Source organism: Haplochromis burtoni, unplaced genomic scaffold (assembly GCF_018398535.1).
Source record: "Haplochromis burtoni strain Fernald_Lab_line unplaced genomic scaffold, NCSU_Asbu1 Contig_191, whole genome shotgun sequence".
NCBI classification, from domain to species: domain Eukaryota; kingdom Metazoa; phylum Chordata; class Actinopteri; order Cichliformes; family Cichlidae; genus Haplochromis; species Haplochromis burtoni.
The window spans coordinates 894202-912085 of NW_024582552.1; the positions used below are offsets into that span (position 1 = coordinate 894202).

The window sequence follows — 17884 nt, forward strand, 5'->3', positions numbered from 1 at the left end:
ACACACACACACACACACACACACACACACACACACCAGATGTAAACAGATCCAGAATTCAAATTCTGTTCAAAAAGTTACTGGAAGGTTTTATCACAGTTTGAAATCTGGGAAATCCCACATGGGGAGGCAGGAAACCGTCTGCACCCTCCAGCATATCCCAACAAAGTTGCTCTACTCTAACCGACTTCCTGTAGTTTCCTCTGCATATCATAAAATTCTAGTCAACAAAGACCATGCATGAAGGCCACAGAAAATGGCACGATGCACATTTACCTGCAAGTAAATCATTACCCAAGTGTGATTTAGTATTTCCATCCTGATGTAGAAGCACACTTTTAGTATAGGAACTCAACAACTGTTTTGAAAGCCGTACGTTGTATTTGTATATGTGGTATTATGATTGAGTAGTAGTAAAGTAAACGTGAATTGTGGGGATAAACATTCAAAATCCTAAGTGGCAGCGTGGCCTTTAAAAGCAAGAGAGCTACATTTGTGTCAAGTCAACTCAAATTTATTTATTTTGAAGCACATTTAAAAAACAAAAAAAAAGATTAAAATTACATTAAAAAAGTAGAACAACAGATGAAAAAAAAATGTCTATCCATGTTTAATGTATAGACATTTGCCTCTGGGAATCCAAAGCTAACTGCTGAACCTTGATGACTTGAGTGCAGCTCAATAAAACAAAGTGATGTAAGATGTCAAACTGATAACCCCAGTGCGGTACCAGCATGAATACCCTCGACCTTTTAACATTTATTTCAGTGGTTTGAGAGCAGGTGCTGCCTTTCCGATCGTCCTATAGACCTTTGATGGCATCGCTCGACGTCTCAGCAGTCATCGTTTATGGGTTACTGCATCATTCTTCTGACATCTCAGAGAAAACTGTTTGATTTGGATTAAAGGCAGGGTGACCAACTTCATATTCATTGCTGCCCTCTTCCTTTTCCAGCAATAAAGTGAGAAAAAAAGAAAAAGCAAAATTATTTACTCTTTAATTCTGGCAGAACTACTGGGAGAGTCCTCCCTCAGCCTTTCACCTAAATAAGTCGTTCAATAGAAGCTATGTGCACTCCACCTTTTCTAACAGTTTATAATACTACTCCCTGCCTACAGAGCCTAGAACATAAAGAAAACTAATCAAAAATCTAGACTTTATTTTCCAACATAGAACATGCAGTGATCAAAAGCTTCATAAAGGTTTTATATCCATCTAGAAAAAGAGAAGCAAAATGCTGCGATGCCCCAAAATCCAGATCTCAACCAGCCTGAAATGCTGAACCTTAAAAGAGCTGTGCATCAACAAATGCCCACAAACTTCAATGAACTGAAGAAACGCTGTAAGGAAGAGTGGGCGAAAGTTCCTCCACACAGAAGGTCACACAGGAAGTTATTAATCAGATGCTGATAAATGTGCTTCTACAAGCTGTTGAATCATGGGGTGTACTTAGTTTTTGCCCCCATACGCTGCATCTGCATTTTGGTTTAGTTTGTTTTAAATCAATTATGACATGGCGTAATATGTCATGTGTTGTTCTTCTTCAAAAGTTGTATTTAGAAAACCTAAAACTGAAAAGGGATATACTTTCCTTTTCACTGTAGAGCTGTGTGAACTTGACCTTTTGTTTGTGGGGTATAATTGAATTCTTTCTACTGCTTTTGAATGGCCAAAATGTGTTTTGTTAGGTCACAGAGAACTTGATCTTCTCCTCCAAAATCAAATCGTTTCATTATGACGGTAAAGTAAACATTTGTGGAACAAAGTTTGAGGAACGTCCTCCAGATCAGACTTATCACCCTGTGAAAATATTTGATGAATTGTGAAATAAAAATTATGACCAAGTTGACCCAGATCTATTTAGCAGCTTGTGATGTGTCGAATAAGAGTCCAAAACCTTTTCAAAACTAGAGTGTTTTCAAAGAGCTGATTGATGTGGTGAATAACACCCTGTTGAATCTTTCTGAAACATGCTGCTGGCTTCACATTTAAGATGGACATACAAAAAAAAAAAAAAAAAAATTTATACAATTTTAATTTTTCTTTTTGAAGTCTAAATCGCAGCAAAAAAAAAAAAAAAAAAAAAAAAAAAAAATTCTGGCACAACTTCACCTGCTTCCAAGGTGCATGGAGAGGATGAAAGAATTCACAAAGTAGGAACTCCAGCAACACTTGAGGGAAGATTAACAACTTAAATAATTGACCAACGCGTTTCGGCTTGTGGCCTTCATCAGGGTCATAGTAAAACATTGTAAAAAAATTGCTTAAATACAAGACAGGAAACAGAAAAAGATTCAAATTAACCAGTCAAAACGTCATAGATAGGTCAGCTGACATATAATAGGTAGGTATTGGTTAATTGGCTAAGTCACGCCCAAGTAAATACCAGACTAGATCATTACTGATTATTCACATTTTGCTCAATGTTCAAGCCTTTTTGAAAATGGGGTTGTACAATAACCAGATTCATACAAGTTTCAATGTAACGCCTCCAAATTTTCAGTTAGTGCAGCCGCTTTGACTCCAGCAACCTACGCATTGTGGGTTAGCATGTAGGTATGCAATCACAAGGGTGCAATTTTGCTGGTAAAGTGATCTTTAACTCAAAACTCAATTTCAACACACTGGTTTGAATACACAAGTATTACCTGGGTATTCTACACGTTAATACTTTGATCAGTAAAATAACCGGATAAGTAAAGTCTGAGGGAAAGCAGATGATCCCTTATGAAGGGTAGAATCATTCAATCATGCCCTTTACTAATGCAGAGGAACACGCCTCTAGTTACAGAGCGGCTTCAACTAGAGGAAGTGAATATATCACCAGTGTGTCTGTCTGAAGTGAAGCTGAATATCGTTAATTATACTAACACTTTACCATAAAGCTATGAACACTGTAAAGTGTCAAGAGTGTCAAGAAACCATCTGTTCTATGCTTCTAAAACTACTGCACATAACAGACTTCAGGTTTCAATGTAGAAAACCTTTCTGAATCAGAATGACAGCTGACTTGGTCTGAATACAACATTCAAGCAGCTGACACTGGGACACTTCTCCCCCCTTTCTTAGTTTTCAGCCTAGTCTGTTGCATTTACTCATGTAAAATATTAAGACATGCACTTTATCAACTTGATCTCAGATAGCTTCTGATAAATGTCTCTAAATATTTGCATAGAGTGCAGTAAAACTAAATTAATTTGAGCAATTTGCAAAGCAGTTTACAAAAGGTCAGGGAAAAAAGTTTAGTATTAATCTCTTATAACACTTTTACTGAAAAACAGTTATTGCTGTATGATGCAATTTCAATAGAAATAAAAAAGTAACTTCTCATGCAATGCTGTGTCATACAAAACAGTTTGCCACATTTTCCACATTCTTAAGTCTATCACAGATATCCAAGGGCAGTTCATTTTCACATTATCTAAGGTTTACCTAAATTGCTAATCAACCTGCCCAAAAACAAAGGAAAAGGTAGACGGCAATGCTATGAAACACTAGAAAGAGAAAAAGCAAGAAAGAACATTTAGACATTAACATTTACATTACTTTCCCTTTAAATCTTTGCTCACACTATATTATGTTGTATCCAGCACATATTATGTTTTAACATTCACAACCCATCTAAGCATCTAGCACTGAAACTTGACTATCTGCCAAATAGTACTGCAATATCATCACTGTGAAAAGAAAGGTTAACACTGCTTGGCCAGAAGCTATAGCGTTCAAACATGTCATTTTAACTAGAACTTCAAGGTGCCAGCATTCAAAAAAGCACATGCTTTTCACATAACAATGCTTAATATAATAGTTAATTATCTCAGGTAGGTGCAACTCCTAGCTGGTCAATGTACAACTTTATTTTAACAACAGCTGACCTGAGCTGTTGTTAAGTCCACTATCATAATTGTCCTTCAAGTGATTCCACTATTGTTACCGTAAATGCTGGAACCAATAAAAATGATGAGTAGCCATTTTATCTTTATATCTCCTGAAGTCAATTGTTGATAGTCCTGCAGTCTCAATGCATAAAACACTTAATACTGTTACCTCTCTGAAAAAGAAAGCTATGACTCAGGAGGCCAGTCCCATGGTTCAATTCACACTTTAAAGCATCAAAGCATTTATAAAGAATTTCAGCCAGTCTGGGAAGATAAGCTAGAAGTGCACATTACTCACTGTTATTGGAAGGAAACAAAAAAAAAACAACATTTTTTAACAGGCCGAGACAGTCATAGTAACTCAGTTCTTTGATTTAGCTGTCAGGACTGAGTCTTTCCAAACTGTCACAGATGTATCATCAAATGGAGCCGCTTTAGAATAAGACCAGATTTAGACTGTTTCTCTGTGAGTTAGCATTAACAATAAGTTGATTTAGACCATAAACGGGCCCCAAATGGATTTGACAAATCTTGAAGACATACCTTGCAGACAATACCTGATTGGAACTGAGATTACTCCAGCAATGACCCAAGGCATAGCTTCAAACTATGCAAGAACTATTCAGAGAAATGCAATGAAATGCTACTCTGTCTGTCCATGTATCATAACGTATCATACCTCACAGCTACTGAGATGTTTGTTACATAAGGAGTACCTGTCAAACTGAGTGAAAGGCCTCATGAAGCATGTGGGGTAAAGTCTCCAAATAACCTCTGCAAGTTACCAGCTAGAATGTCAAAAGAATCTGGGTGTACTCTGCATCTCTGCTCACCAGCGTTTCTTCACTGGCTCTCAGTTTAAAAAAAAAAAAAAAAAAAAACACACATAGCATTTAAAATCCTTTTCCTCATGTACATAGACTTTAATGAACAAGCTTGATAATATCTTAAGCTGATTCCACACATGAACTGAGAAAACTGTCAGAGGAATTGTCCAAAGCTCTCTCAGATGTAGGACACAGCAGGAGATAGTTCACATCAGCCATGCCCTCAGTACTGGAAATACTCTGTTTGGTTCAAGTGAGGGTGCTGCTGGGTAGCGTGATCATGAGAAAGGACACAAGACAACAGACAAACTAGGAAGTTTGTCGGTCAGAGACTGTTGAACATCCAATCAAACCATGTCAGATGTTTTACATCCTGACATGTTTTTCCACTGGGTAATCTCTATAATACTATAATGCATGAAAACAGCTTTAAAGACTTATCATAATATCATCCTAGTAGAGCTCTTTGTAGTATAGTGCAGACTTCAAGAGTATCCAAATTAGGACGGCAGGCAAAGCTATCAGGATCCTGTGTTGTGGACAGACACCCTGCTCTACTTTAAACAAGCGGCCCAAAACTTCTCTTCGGGGCAAAAATTGCATAAAGATTAAATGAAACTTAAATGAAGTGACCCTAGCCATTTACTTAACGGTACAGTATTAATCTGTGTGCAAGAAAATACAAATGATAGCGGGCATAATTACCCCTGTGGCTCTTGGGCACAGTTTTATTATCAGCTTGTTGGTGTTTGAGAGCCTTCAACAGCTCCTGTTCCCAGTTTCCGCCATCATAACCATTAGCATCTTGACAAAATGCCTTTGTGAGCTGGCACAGTTACAGGCGAAACAATAAGTAGAGATGTAGGCCAAGTAGTAGGCTACACTACCCTGACCCTGTTTCTTAAAAGCAGGCAGTCACTGCAACGACCGCAAATGACGAGAAATCTATGAGCAGTTAATCTTTTACTATTTACTATATACTAAAAGCAAACCTAAACCAGAACAGTTTGGAGAATGGTACAAGTGACTCAGGTTTGAGTGAAAGAACAACACCCAAAGAATATTAATTTAACAGAAGTTGCAGGAAGACAAAAACCATTAATCAAAAATAATCAAATTAATAACGCAAGTTTTTCTTTTGGTTTCCTGTAATGTTTGTTCTCTGACAATTGGAAACTTTAAAACTAACTTTCAATTAAAAAACATATGTGATTACATCTAGACTACTGTGTGTGCAACAAGACTTTAAGTTGGATGTGTTGCCTGCTTGATAAATGTATTCTAGCCACACTTTGCCAATTGTGCATACGAGCTGATTAGTTTACAAATAAACTTGCAGAATGTAGTAATTCTAATAATTGGAATTGTGCTCACTGAAGTAAAACTTGTATAAACAATAAAGCTAATTGGTTATTCACTGCTGTGTGTTACAAGTCTACATATGGTGATCGCCTGAAATCTAAGTTTGTTCACTTACAAAGAAATGAACAGTCTCTAATTTTTTGGTAGTTTCATTTTAATACACAGAGAGAATATCAACCAAAAATCCAGAAACAAACCCCACATTTCATTAAAATTAAATATTGCTTTTAGCGTCATTGAGTAGAATGAGTATTTGATACCCTACCAACCAGAATTTTGGCTCCCACAGATTGTTTGCGGATTGTTGTGTGTGTATAACACGCGTCCACAGAATCAATTTCTTCCATTACAACTTCTCCACCACCATAGGTGAGACCAAAGAGCTGTCAAAGGATGTCAGGAACAAGATTATAGACCTGCACAAGGCTACATGTGCTAAAAGACCATCTGCAAGAAGCTTGGTGAGAAAGTGACAATGCTGGTGTGAATATTTGGAAAGGGAAGAAATATAACGCAGTCTCCAACAACACCATTAGCAACACACTATACAATAAGGTCCAACCGTTCAAGAAAGAACTTGTACAGGTCCAACTTAAGTTTCCCAGTGAACATCCAAATGATTCAGAGAAGGCTTGGGAGAAAGTGCTGTGTCCAGATAAAAATCAAGCTATTTGGCATCAACTCAACCTGTCGTGTTTGACGGAAGAGAAATGCTGAGTATGACCCAAAGAACACCATCCCTACAGTCAAGCATGGAGGTGGAAGCATTATGCTTTGGGGCTGTTTTTCTTCTAACGATACATGAAAACTTGAAGGTACATAAAGGGCAGGGCCATGTAATGTAAAACCTTAGACTTCCTGCCCTCAGCCAGAACACTGAGGATGACTCATGGATTGGTCATCCAACATGGCAGTAACCTGAAACATGCCACTAAAGCAACAAAGGAGTGGCTAAAGAAGAAGGACATTAAGGTCATGGACTGGGTCACTCAGGTACATGTATTGCTTGAGGATCAAATACTTTTTTCACTCAATGACATTTAAATTAATTTATAACTTTTCTGTAATATGTTTTCTTTTTTTCCTGGACTTCTGTTTGATATTTTCTCTCTCTGCATTAAAAGGAAACTATCAGAAAAAATAGAGACTGGCTTTTCTTTGTAAGTGAGCAAGCATACAAATTCAGCAGGGAACAAAGTAATTATTTTCCCCACTGTACTCCAGAGGTAGTTACCACTAAACTGTCATGTGGAACAAGTTTCCCTAACCACACTCCTGAAGTAGGATGTGACACCAGGCAACTGTTCCCACCCAGTGCTTATCAACGCTCCCATTAAATCTTTTTAAAGCAAAAACAGGAAAAACAAAGCACACTTCTCAGAGATATTTCATGTAACTACAGTGTCCCAAAATACTATATCTCAAGCTTTTAACTGTCTCTAAATTCTTGTTATGCAAGACATTATATCTCTCCGATGACACGCATCTCTTTCAAACCCTGTTAAATCCTGAGGCCATCTGCCTATTTGTCAACAAACAGCAGACAATGAGGCATGATGGGTGCATTATCTGACCTGCTCCAGGGCTAAATAAAGACACTGCATAAAGAAGGAGAAAACAGGCATTCCAGTTGTGGCTTTTTAAACCCACTTACACCTATAGCTCATCCAGACCAGCTAATCCTGTTTACCCTCAAGAAAACTCACTGTGGTGATTTCACTGTTATTTCTATGAAAAAGACATGACTGCCAAAATGGTGCAACGAACACAAATGCCCTCTTTTGTTTAGGGAAACAAAAAGACCATTTACGGAAACAATGAGCACTGAATATTATTCTGAAAATAAAATAAACAGACAGTCATGCTGACAGTCAACAGTCCTATACCACTTCGGACTACCTTCAGAAGAAAGAGGTGTGACCCTGAAATTGGGCTGATGCGACAGATAATTGAGAGAAGCAGATAGCATTTCATTCATGTGTCAGATTAGAGGGCTCTTTGTTACTGCCAGAGAGGGCAAAGCATGCCTGGAGAGAGCACAAGCATCGCCCTCACTCTTACAGCTTTTGTGCCAGACTGCTTGCAAATGAAGGGAGAATGTGTGTGTGCTTGTGGGCAACATATGCACACAAGCAGTGAATTATGAAAAAGAAAAAAAAAGAAAAAAAGACTCAAGTGTTCATATTAACACTTGTCTACCATCTTGGGGATTATCTTATTGCAACCATCGCTAGTTTCTAGTCAGGGCAAAAATAGCCTGTATCTGCTGATAAGAATAAAGCTACTAAACTCAATTTCACAGTTTTAAAGCGTGACACATAATAATTCCACAGAACAACTACTTTTCGGGATTTATTCCTGCACTGGGAAGTAATAAGGGTCCCAGGCAGCCTATTTAAAGAAATAAAAAGGGAAGATGCAAGTTTAGAACAATTAATTTCACTTATGACAGCCTATCTCAAAGGAGGATCCTCTGTGTCAACATCAGTCCCACAGATGATAAAGTGGGCAACAAGGCACTATCAAACACAAACTGCACATGCTCAGAAGCACAAAGACAGAGAAAGAGACCTTAAAATATCACTGAAGAAACAGAATAAAACTGATTTGCCTCGTTGACACAACTAGAAATACAGAATGCCTGGAAAACAGTAGCCTCGTAGAAGGGAAATTAAATGCAAGTAGATATCATAAAAAAGGATAAAGACATGCCCAAAAAGAGGCCATCTAAGCTATAGCTACAGCTAAATACAGATTTAATACATAGTGTTGCAGCAGGTAGTAAATACAGTGGCTCAAGACAAACTGAAGCACATGGACAGACAAATTCCAACACTCCACATTTTAACATTTGAAAAAATTAAATGAGAAACTTCAACTTTATGAATGAAATTATGATTTTACTATACACCATCTTCCAGAAAGCCCTGTAGCATAACAAGATCACTTTGGTTAATGAAGCCCTGTGGCACAGACTGCATTTTCAGATACATGAATAAACCTATCCCATATTTAATAAATCATAACTAAATAGAAACATCACAGAGTTTTATTTGTGGCTTCTTCTGCTACGAGCCTTCAGGCTGTAGTTCTTTGTGATAAACACAAATACTTTGATGTGATGCATCATTTTCATAAAGGAAATCAAAACTAACACTTAAATGATCATAGTCAGTGTATTCATATAGTTGTGGGCTGCATAGCTGTCTGCCATCGGCTCTATGACCTTGTATTCAGGTAATGCCGCCGTTACATTCCACCCATCTCCTGTGTCACCTAACAGAGGAGCCATGATTCCAGCTCAGCCTGGCTCCTCTTCACAGAGCGTCACATTAGTCAGTGCTTTATTGGGCCTAGGAGATTACCTACCCTATGTAAGGCAGCGGTATACCTCTTTCATTCTCTTATATTGGGATAACCGCAAGAGCCCCGACGTCCCACTGCTTCATTTTAAAGTGCCCATGTATTAACAGTATTTACACCCTCTGAGATGTCCATTAAACACAATAAACCCTAATGAAGGAATACTGATATTGCCTAATTGCAGCCTTTTATTTCCTCATTTATTTCTATCCTATGTAGCAACATGTAATTATGTGTGATTATACATTACAAGGCTGTCTTTGCAAATCTACAATAAAGTCTGCTAACTAAAAGAGAATTACATCAGCAGACAGATACAGACAGTAACGTTTATTACTGGCTCAACTGAGAATTAACACCCCAGTCTGCAGCTCTTTCCAGCTTTCAGCACACTGTTTCAGTTAGCCAGAACAAAAACAAAACAGTGGCACTTCCTCTAAAGCTGTGGGCAGCCACTTAAAGCACAAGGGCGCAAACAAACCGATTCTACGCTACCTGCCTTAAAAAGAGGGGAAACAAGTGTAAACGAGTGACTACTAGACAAAGTCAAACATTTACTCAAGCCCAAGAGACCCACACATTTTCCCCCTCAAAAGTTGGCATGGGGTTAAAACACCAGTGACCATTGGACTTAACATTTTGACAGAAAGCCAGATATCAATATCTCAGACTTGTTAAATGTTGAACTTTGTTCACCAATTCATCTGTGTTTCAAGAAGTGCCATGTATAATCTGTAATCTAGTGGGATGAAAACTGTAACTCAGCTTCCCTTTGTCCTAACCAGTGTGGTTTGGGGATTGTTTGGTTTTTTAAGCCCACTGATTGGCCAATAGAGCAGGCTGTAACACTTTGGCAATAATTAGTTTCACTTCGTTTTAAAGAAATATTCATTACTTTTGTTTTAATAGTTAAAAGGTTAGAAAACATTATTTAAAAAAAAAAGCTCAACTATCAATTTGTGTGGCCTGTTGTCATAATGTGCACAAATCATGTTGTACACCCAATAACATCTTGACACAAGTGCTTTCAGTTTCCCTGGCTCCATTCAGGGTGGGTGCTGCTATGCTTTAGACATGCAAAACAAACAACAACAACAAAAAACGTGGACACCTGTTGAACTATTATGAACATGTATGATCAAGAGTAATAAGCACATAAAGACATAGTAAAAAGAAAGTATGCCATCTTTCAGGTCTGTGTCTTTATATATCAGGATATAACAAAAAAAATTCTGTTCCTTAGTGGGTCCGCTAAAGAACAGAGCTACTATTTAATTCCTGCTAATCACTGATAACTGATAACCTCTATAAAAGCAGAGGTTTTGGTAGTTTGTTGGTCTGGAGCATTCAGCTGTGTGTTATCACAATGCCAAGGAGCAAAGACATCCACAGTGATCTCAGAGAAGAAGAATTGTTGCTGCCCATCAACCTGCAAAGTCTAATAAGGCCATTTCCAAATGATATGAAGTAATTCTGCAATGGGAAATATTATTGACAAGTACAAAACATTCAAGACTGTTTCCAGTGTTCCCGGGAATAGAAATCCCAGTAAATTGACCCCAAGGTCAAACATTATGCTGCTTTTGGTTTCTACCTTATTCAGAAGGGGTAGCAACAGCAGGTAGCGCTGCATATTTAAGTTAACAGTTTAAATCCCAGAAAGTTGATTCTGTTTTAGTGGGAGGGAAGTCTCATCAATCAAGTTTCCTGACATCTTCACTCCCAGCTGAACATCAAGTCCAAGTGTGAGTGGGAATATGATCCCAAACACAGCCTCAGATCTACAAGCAGAATGGCTGAAAAAGAAAACAATCAAGGTGCTACAATGTCCCAGTCAAAGTCCAGACCTCAACGCAATGGAAATGCTGCAGCAGGACTTTTAAAAGAGCTGTGTATAAACAAATGCCTGCAAAACTCAATGAACTGAAGCAACGCTGTAAAGAATAGAGGGACAAAATTCCTCCACAGTGATGTGAGAGACTGAAAGTCATACAGAGAATTATTACTTCAAGTTATTGCTGCTAAATATGATTGTACAAGCTACTCAGCTCTTCATTCACCGCTAAGCATTTTGACTTAGCTTTTGTTAAATAAATAATGACGTGGTGAAATGTGTCGAGTCTTGTTGTTCATCAGAGGTTGTATTTAAATTATTTTAAAACCTGGTAAGAACCAGATGATTTTTTAACTACGTCTCAATACATAAAAACTTAGAATTCCCATATTCTTTCTTTACCATAAGTGTGAAAGCCACTGCAGAGGTAATCAGTTTGAAGCGAAAATATGCCCTTTTTTGCACATTGTTCCTCTGGCTGTGTGCAAACTTGTGTATTTGATGCAGACTCTGGAAAAATAAAAACTTGCCATACTCAGATCCAAGAAAATAAAGAAACAAAACATGTTTATGCTGTGAAATTCATCCCTTGTATTACACCAGTGCTGCTTTAAACAGATTGAATTTGTTAGCCAAGACAGGTCCAATGAGCCATGACAGGGCAAGACTTCATAGGACCAAAATATTTAAAAAAAAAACTGTCTCTGAATACAGATATTGTACTCTGCCACACAGATTACGGTTTGTTTGGTTTTCCTTTCCTCTATTTAAAAGTAAACTTGAATACCGGATTATGTATCAACAGTTCAGCTGTTGCACTGAAAAAAGTTCAGCTCTCTATTCTCTGGCCTGCTCATCTTTACTTTCACTTTTAACTGACAGCTATATACCCCTTGAACCTTGTATCGAGATGGCGTGAAGCAGATCGACCAACTGGGGGGGGGGGGACAAAACAGCGTAACACTCAGACTGTGACTGTGTGAAGCAAACTCTTCTTTGCCCCCATCTATAGCAAATTCCTGACTCCAGGGACAAACAGGGCCGGCACATGAGCCCGTTTTTCTAAAAACAACTGAATAGTGGCGTTTATAACCCAAGCCCACGTGCTGCGAGTCATCACAACCACTGCTGATGAGTTGTGACACAGAGAGACAATACTCTTGGGGAAACCATGTAGTATTTAATCAATGTAGGGCTCTGGCAGATACTACCAAAGAGAAAACTATGACCACTGTGATAAATCAGACTATCATGTGGAAAGCTGTAGAATGTTGTAAGCATAATGAAATGCACAGCACCTCCTGAAAAATGACACTGTCCATGAGAAAAATGCAGTCCAGAAGAGCTGCAGTGAGACAGAGGAGCCTGTACAGATCATATTTGTACAATGATGGCTTTCTCAGCTTAAAGGGGAAAAAAAACCCACACACACACACACACACAAAAACAATTGTACATATAGTCACTGGAAGCTGCTACTAAAAACAATACTTCCCCGTGATACTGCGTTTACATTGTCTGCTTTTCCAGTCAGAGGTCCTCGCTTGCAATCACATGTCTGTCTAAAATTAATAATAGCAACAGACAGACAAGACTGGACACAAAAAATAAAGAAATAAATGAGGAAAAAGCAAAAAAAAAAAAAAACTTTGCTTTTGCAGCATCCTGGTGACACTACAAACGTGTCCAATCAAAGTAGGTCAGTGTAACATGGGTCAGTATAAGAGTGGAAAGACAAGTTAACTGATCGCTTTTTGTCTGAAAGGCATTTAATCATCATCTGCTTTGTTAATCAATTCACTGTTTAGTTTTTCTTCTTGGTTAAATGACGTTTTCAGGCTCTCAGCTGTGCTGATATTTAGCTGATGGGATAGTTTGTGTTTAGTAGTGCTTACAAATATCTCGCCATGAGTCAGACATCTACTTGCAGTTCATTAGCCTCCTCTGTGGGGTTTGGCGTTGGGAGTAAACTATACTATATGACTATAGGCGAGCCTCCCCTATCTAAAGGATTCCATTGTTGTACCACTGTGACAAAGCAGTTTTGCAGGTTCTACCTTCACGTCTCCTCCCTCTCCCTTCCTCCCACACCTCACCAGTGAAAGCTGCAGTTGAGCATGCTCCCATTCATCACGGTAAGTTTCCTTGTTACTGGTAGTTTCATTCATTCTCATGCAGACACCGCAAAGTCACTTTGTGAAAAGCTTTGAGGCAGGCGAGGGCTATCAGTACTGCAGACAGGCCAAGCTGGGGTACATGCTTTAAGGTGGCCAACAGGTAACAGACAGATAAGGCACCCAGTATGACTGACCTGGATATGTCACACACACACACACACACACACAAAAAAGCACTGACTGATTTGCTGCTGCCGCAGTATTTTCTCTGCCACGATTATTCTCACATTGGTCATCATGTCATGTTCAATAACAACCTTAGTAACATGTTTTTAACACTGATAATTACATGTGTACATGCAGGGGCCCAATAAGACAACAGAACAATGCAGCATAAAAAACTGTATGACATGCATGTCTAAATAATGAGAACCTGCTCTGATGAGCCCAATCACTCCAGCTATCTGTAAACAACAAACCAACAATATACCATTTAATTTACAGGGCCACATGGATAATAAGGGTTCATTAGAGAGAGAGGTCCTATAGCTGTGACTCACTGCAGTTTCCAGTGTAGGCTGCTTGCCTTTAAGTCAATATGGCCACACTTAGTAGAAAAGTATCGATTTTGTCAGTGCTGAGTCTGACAGACGATCAACGCCTTTCTTTTATGCAAATATGGGTGTAAGCCAGACTTTCCCAAAGATTCACAGCCAGTACCACAGCGTGACAGTGCTATCTATGGCCTATTCTGAGCCCCATAATCAGCTTACCAGGTTGAACACCGTCTCCACAATGTCTCGGTTGGAAACTTCCCCAACTTCCACCAGGCCGGTGAGCACGGCGAATTTCATTCTTATCCCCCTGATAGGCACTCCGGGGTTGAGCCCCACGGCGCCAGGTCGCCCGTCCTTCCCTTCACCTGGCGGTGCAGCGCCCGCTGTCTCCTCGCTAGCCATTGCTAAGGAAGCGGACGGGACAGGTGGCGTTCACAGGTAAGGCACCTGTTCACCTCCAATGGTGACAGTGGAGCCGATGTCAGAAGAGGGGAAATAAGGGGGAGGGGGGTTTATCTCCCCTTCAGCTGAGTTGTTGACAGTCTATAGGCACATAAGCAAGACGTTTCCCTCCCATCCAAAAACAGCCTCGAAAGTGGGTAAAAAAAAAAAAAACGAGAGAATTTGATGACCGCTGACACCGCGAGGCTGGAAATGTCAGTGCTCCTCTCCACGGTGAACTACTCCTCTGCCCTGTAACTTGATGCCACACGGAGGGTTTTACACTGTTAAAAGCCGTGGAAAGTGTGGTGCAGGTAACAAGGGGAGAAGCAGGTGAAGAAGAGTTCGCCCTTTTACCTGTGTCCTCCCGTGCTCCTGTGCACAAACGGCAAGCGAGGATACTTTAATATCTCCGCACAGCAGTGGAAGTTGCTATTGTCACTGAGTCCACTCACTTGACAGGTAGCGCTTGGCATAATAATAAAAAAAAACTCAAACTGAATGGAAGCAAGTCCGCCAACAGCTCCGGAGAAAGCCGACAAAGAGCTGAGGTCCGCTCGGTGACCCCCTCCTCCTCCTCGGGAAACTCCGCACACTTGGCTAAATGGCAACGTTGACCCAGCTGCGCTGCATTTGCTTCCTGATCTACCCCGGTAGCTTCAGCTCGTCACCGCCATGACAGTATAGCCCTTGAGTGAGTGGCGCATGCGCAGTACACAACTGGGGACTGTTAAGCTCAGTGGCAGGTGTGCAGCTCAGGTGGTTTTCTAGCTCCGTGCACAGGGACTGCGTTCAAATCAACAGCGTGTGAACTGAGTTACTGCGAAACGTTAACGGTTTGAGCCCTGCCGCTTAGAAGTCCTCTCTAAACAGGCTCCACACAACAAAACTCGCGATTTCACAGTCTCTCTACACGCACACCACATCATTAACATCAGTAACACAAGGAGGCAAAATAAAATGCACAACAGTAGTCCGCTAACCTCAGCGAGAGAAGCTACATTATCACCGTTTAAGCAATGCCAGCTAAAATTAATGTGGGACTATAATGTAATAATATAATATAATATAATATAATATAATATAATATAATATAATATAATATATGTGGGATATATAAGCTTGGAAATTTTGCGTCTGAGCTGTGTCTGTCGCACAGTATGCATATTTACACATTACAGGTTATTGAAAGTGTCTTTGTTCCGTTTTCGGGAAAAGCAGCTTGCTACCCTAACCTCAGGACAATGCACATGTCACGTGAACCCAATGTAAACTACAATGCTGAAGGGAGGACGTATAATAGTAAGCAGATAATGCTGCACTTTAATATTTCAAAAAGTTACACAGACCATGGGGCTGTTTATGATAATCCAGGTTTGACTGTATGCTGTGTATCAGCATGCATATAAACCTCAGGGGGATATATTTCAAATACTGCACTTGAAATGTGGCTTTATTTTGAACATGTTAAAAACATAAGGAAAAGAATAATCACAACGTATAACTTTACATGTTGAAAAGGGAGCAGAAATAAGTCTAATTCTATTAAATCCCACCCCCTTTCCACAAATAGTAACAACAATCATAATTTTTTTCTTCCTGTTTATGCCCTCTCCTAGAGATAGAGAGAAAAAGCAATTAAAATAAGGTAGGGCTTGTACAGTGTACAAGACACGTGCCTGCTACAAAAGTAGTAACTGTAACACAAGCACCAACAAATCATGTTCTGAGTGTAGGAGTCTTAATTGAGAAATCTTATGTACAAACTGTCAATGTAAATCACACATCATGGATAAAAAGAGGATGTTATAGCTTAAACTAACACAACAAACGAAATGAAAAGGCAAACAGGAAATACATGCAGAACAACGTTTTTGTAGGGCACAACAGCGCACACTGACAGATGTGTGCATCCCGCGGCGCTGAAAACCAAACATTAAAGCAAAGTGACGGCTCTGCTTTGCTTGCCTTTTCAAATCACCGCCACAACCATAACCCCTGACACGTGAGGGTTTTTTTTTTGCACGGCTGAGGAGAAGAGACAAAACTCTAATCAGACACAATCAAAGCAGTCGAAGTCAAATAATGCCCATATTTGATACTATCTGTCTTCCCATCTCTGTTCTTTCTAGTGACTTCACATTGGCTCTGTGGGATGGATGTGCAGCCATGAGTGTTGCCACAGAGGCAGCTGGCGTCACCGTTCCCGCTGACCTCCCAGTAAAGTGTAGCTGAGCCCTCAGGGACCCTGGGAGTCATGGAAGCCAGCAGCACCACCCATGAGATGCAGGCCTTGTCTCTGATTTAATGACCTCAAATCAGCAGTCTTGTTCACTGGGCCCAAAGACTTTCTTAAATACGACCTTCAAAAAGAAGAAGAAAAAAGAACAGAAAAAGAGCAGAGAAAGCTTTTACTGACCTTTAAACTGAACTGTGCCTTCTTATTCTCCTGCAGGCTTTATACAGCTAATGAGTGGACAAGTTTGTGACACAGCGCCACCGTAATCGTCTCTTTCTCCCCTCTTGCTGCCATCCTGTTGGAAGCTCTTATTATCTCAGAAGAAGATTATAACATCTGCAAATAATTTAGTGTCAGAGATTGCAATTAAACTGATGAGCCCTTGTTAAGAGCTCAGAGTGTGTCAGAGCAACTCTTTGAAAAATATCTTTTTAAACCATCTTGAAAGCAAAGATGACTAAAGTAATGACGGCAAATGTAATAAGCTTCTCATCCGGACCACAAATGTAAAGTTGTTGCTCATGCAAACAATACAGCAGAGGCTGTAGATCAGGGGTGTCAAAGTCATCATTGGCCACATACAACCCTACTTTGATCTCAAGCGGAACAGATCAGCGAAACTCTTCTTTCTGTCTATCTGAATTTAACTGCACATTTAATCCCCGAGATATCTCAATATAAGAAAAGGAAGTGCAATTTCAACAGTAGCTCTCACTTTTCTTTACATGATAAAGAAATGCCGCCGAAATGAGTCTCGTAGCTCATTGATAAAACTGCCCTGTAATTATAAAGCAGAAAGTTACTGTCAATTCACAGAAAAATGACCTGTTTTATTTATTTATTTACATTGGACACTTTATAAAAAACTAATAAAACAACCTTGTAATTTCTATAGTAGTGAAAAAAACGTGAACAGGTGAATTGTATCAGTAGATGGGAAAATGTATGGCGTATGTTGGAGTTTTTGCTGGACTGATTTTTACCCCTGGGCCTTATGTTTGACACACCTGCTGTAGGTGGCAGGCAAAAAATGTCAACATAAATCAGATTTTGAATGAGAAGACACAATAAACAGCTGCCACGTCCTTCAAATAATTTTTGAAAACACTTTCTGTGGCACTAGGAGCTGGATTTGTCAAAGTACTAATAACCTTGCTGGCATATTAGGAAGAATTAAGGAGCAAGACTTTACATAAAACAACACCTTTTTACCTGTTTACCTGTTTTACATTTGTCAATATTGGTATATGAAAGATGAAGTCCAC

General features: G+C 39.4%; 1 protein-coding gene across 4 annotated transcripts in view; it reads right to left on the minus strand.

Moving 5' to 3' along the window:
* lrba (LPS responsive beige-like anchor protein) overlaps positions 1 to 15087 on the minus strand; it is a 173092-nt gene extending 158005 nt beyond the window's left edge. For 3 of the 4 annotated variants that reach the window (XM_042225997.1, XM_005935051.2, XM_014337701.2), the window contains exon 1: positions 14156 to 15086. In XM_042225997.1, coding sequence (XP_042081931.1) covers positions 14156 to 14341 — 186 coding nt within the window. In that variant the 5' untranslated portion in view covers positions 14342 to 15086. Of the gene's footprint in view, positions 1 to 14155 lie in introns of all 4 variants that reach the window. The other variant, XM_014337700.2, reaches the window with a different exon arrangement.
* Positions 15088 to 17884: the final 2797 nt, after the last annotated feature.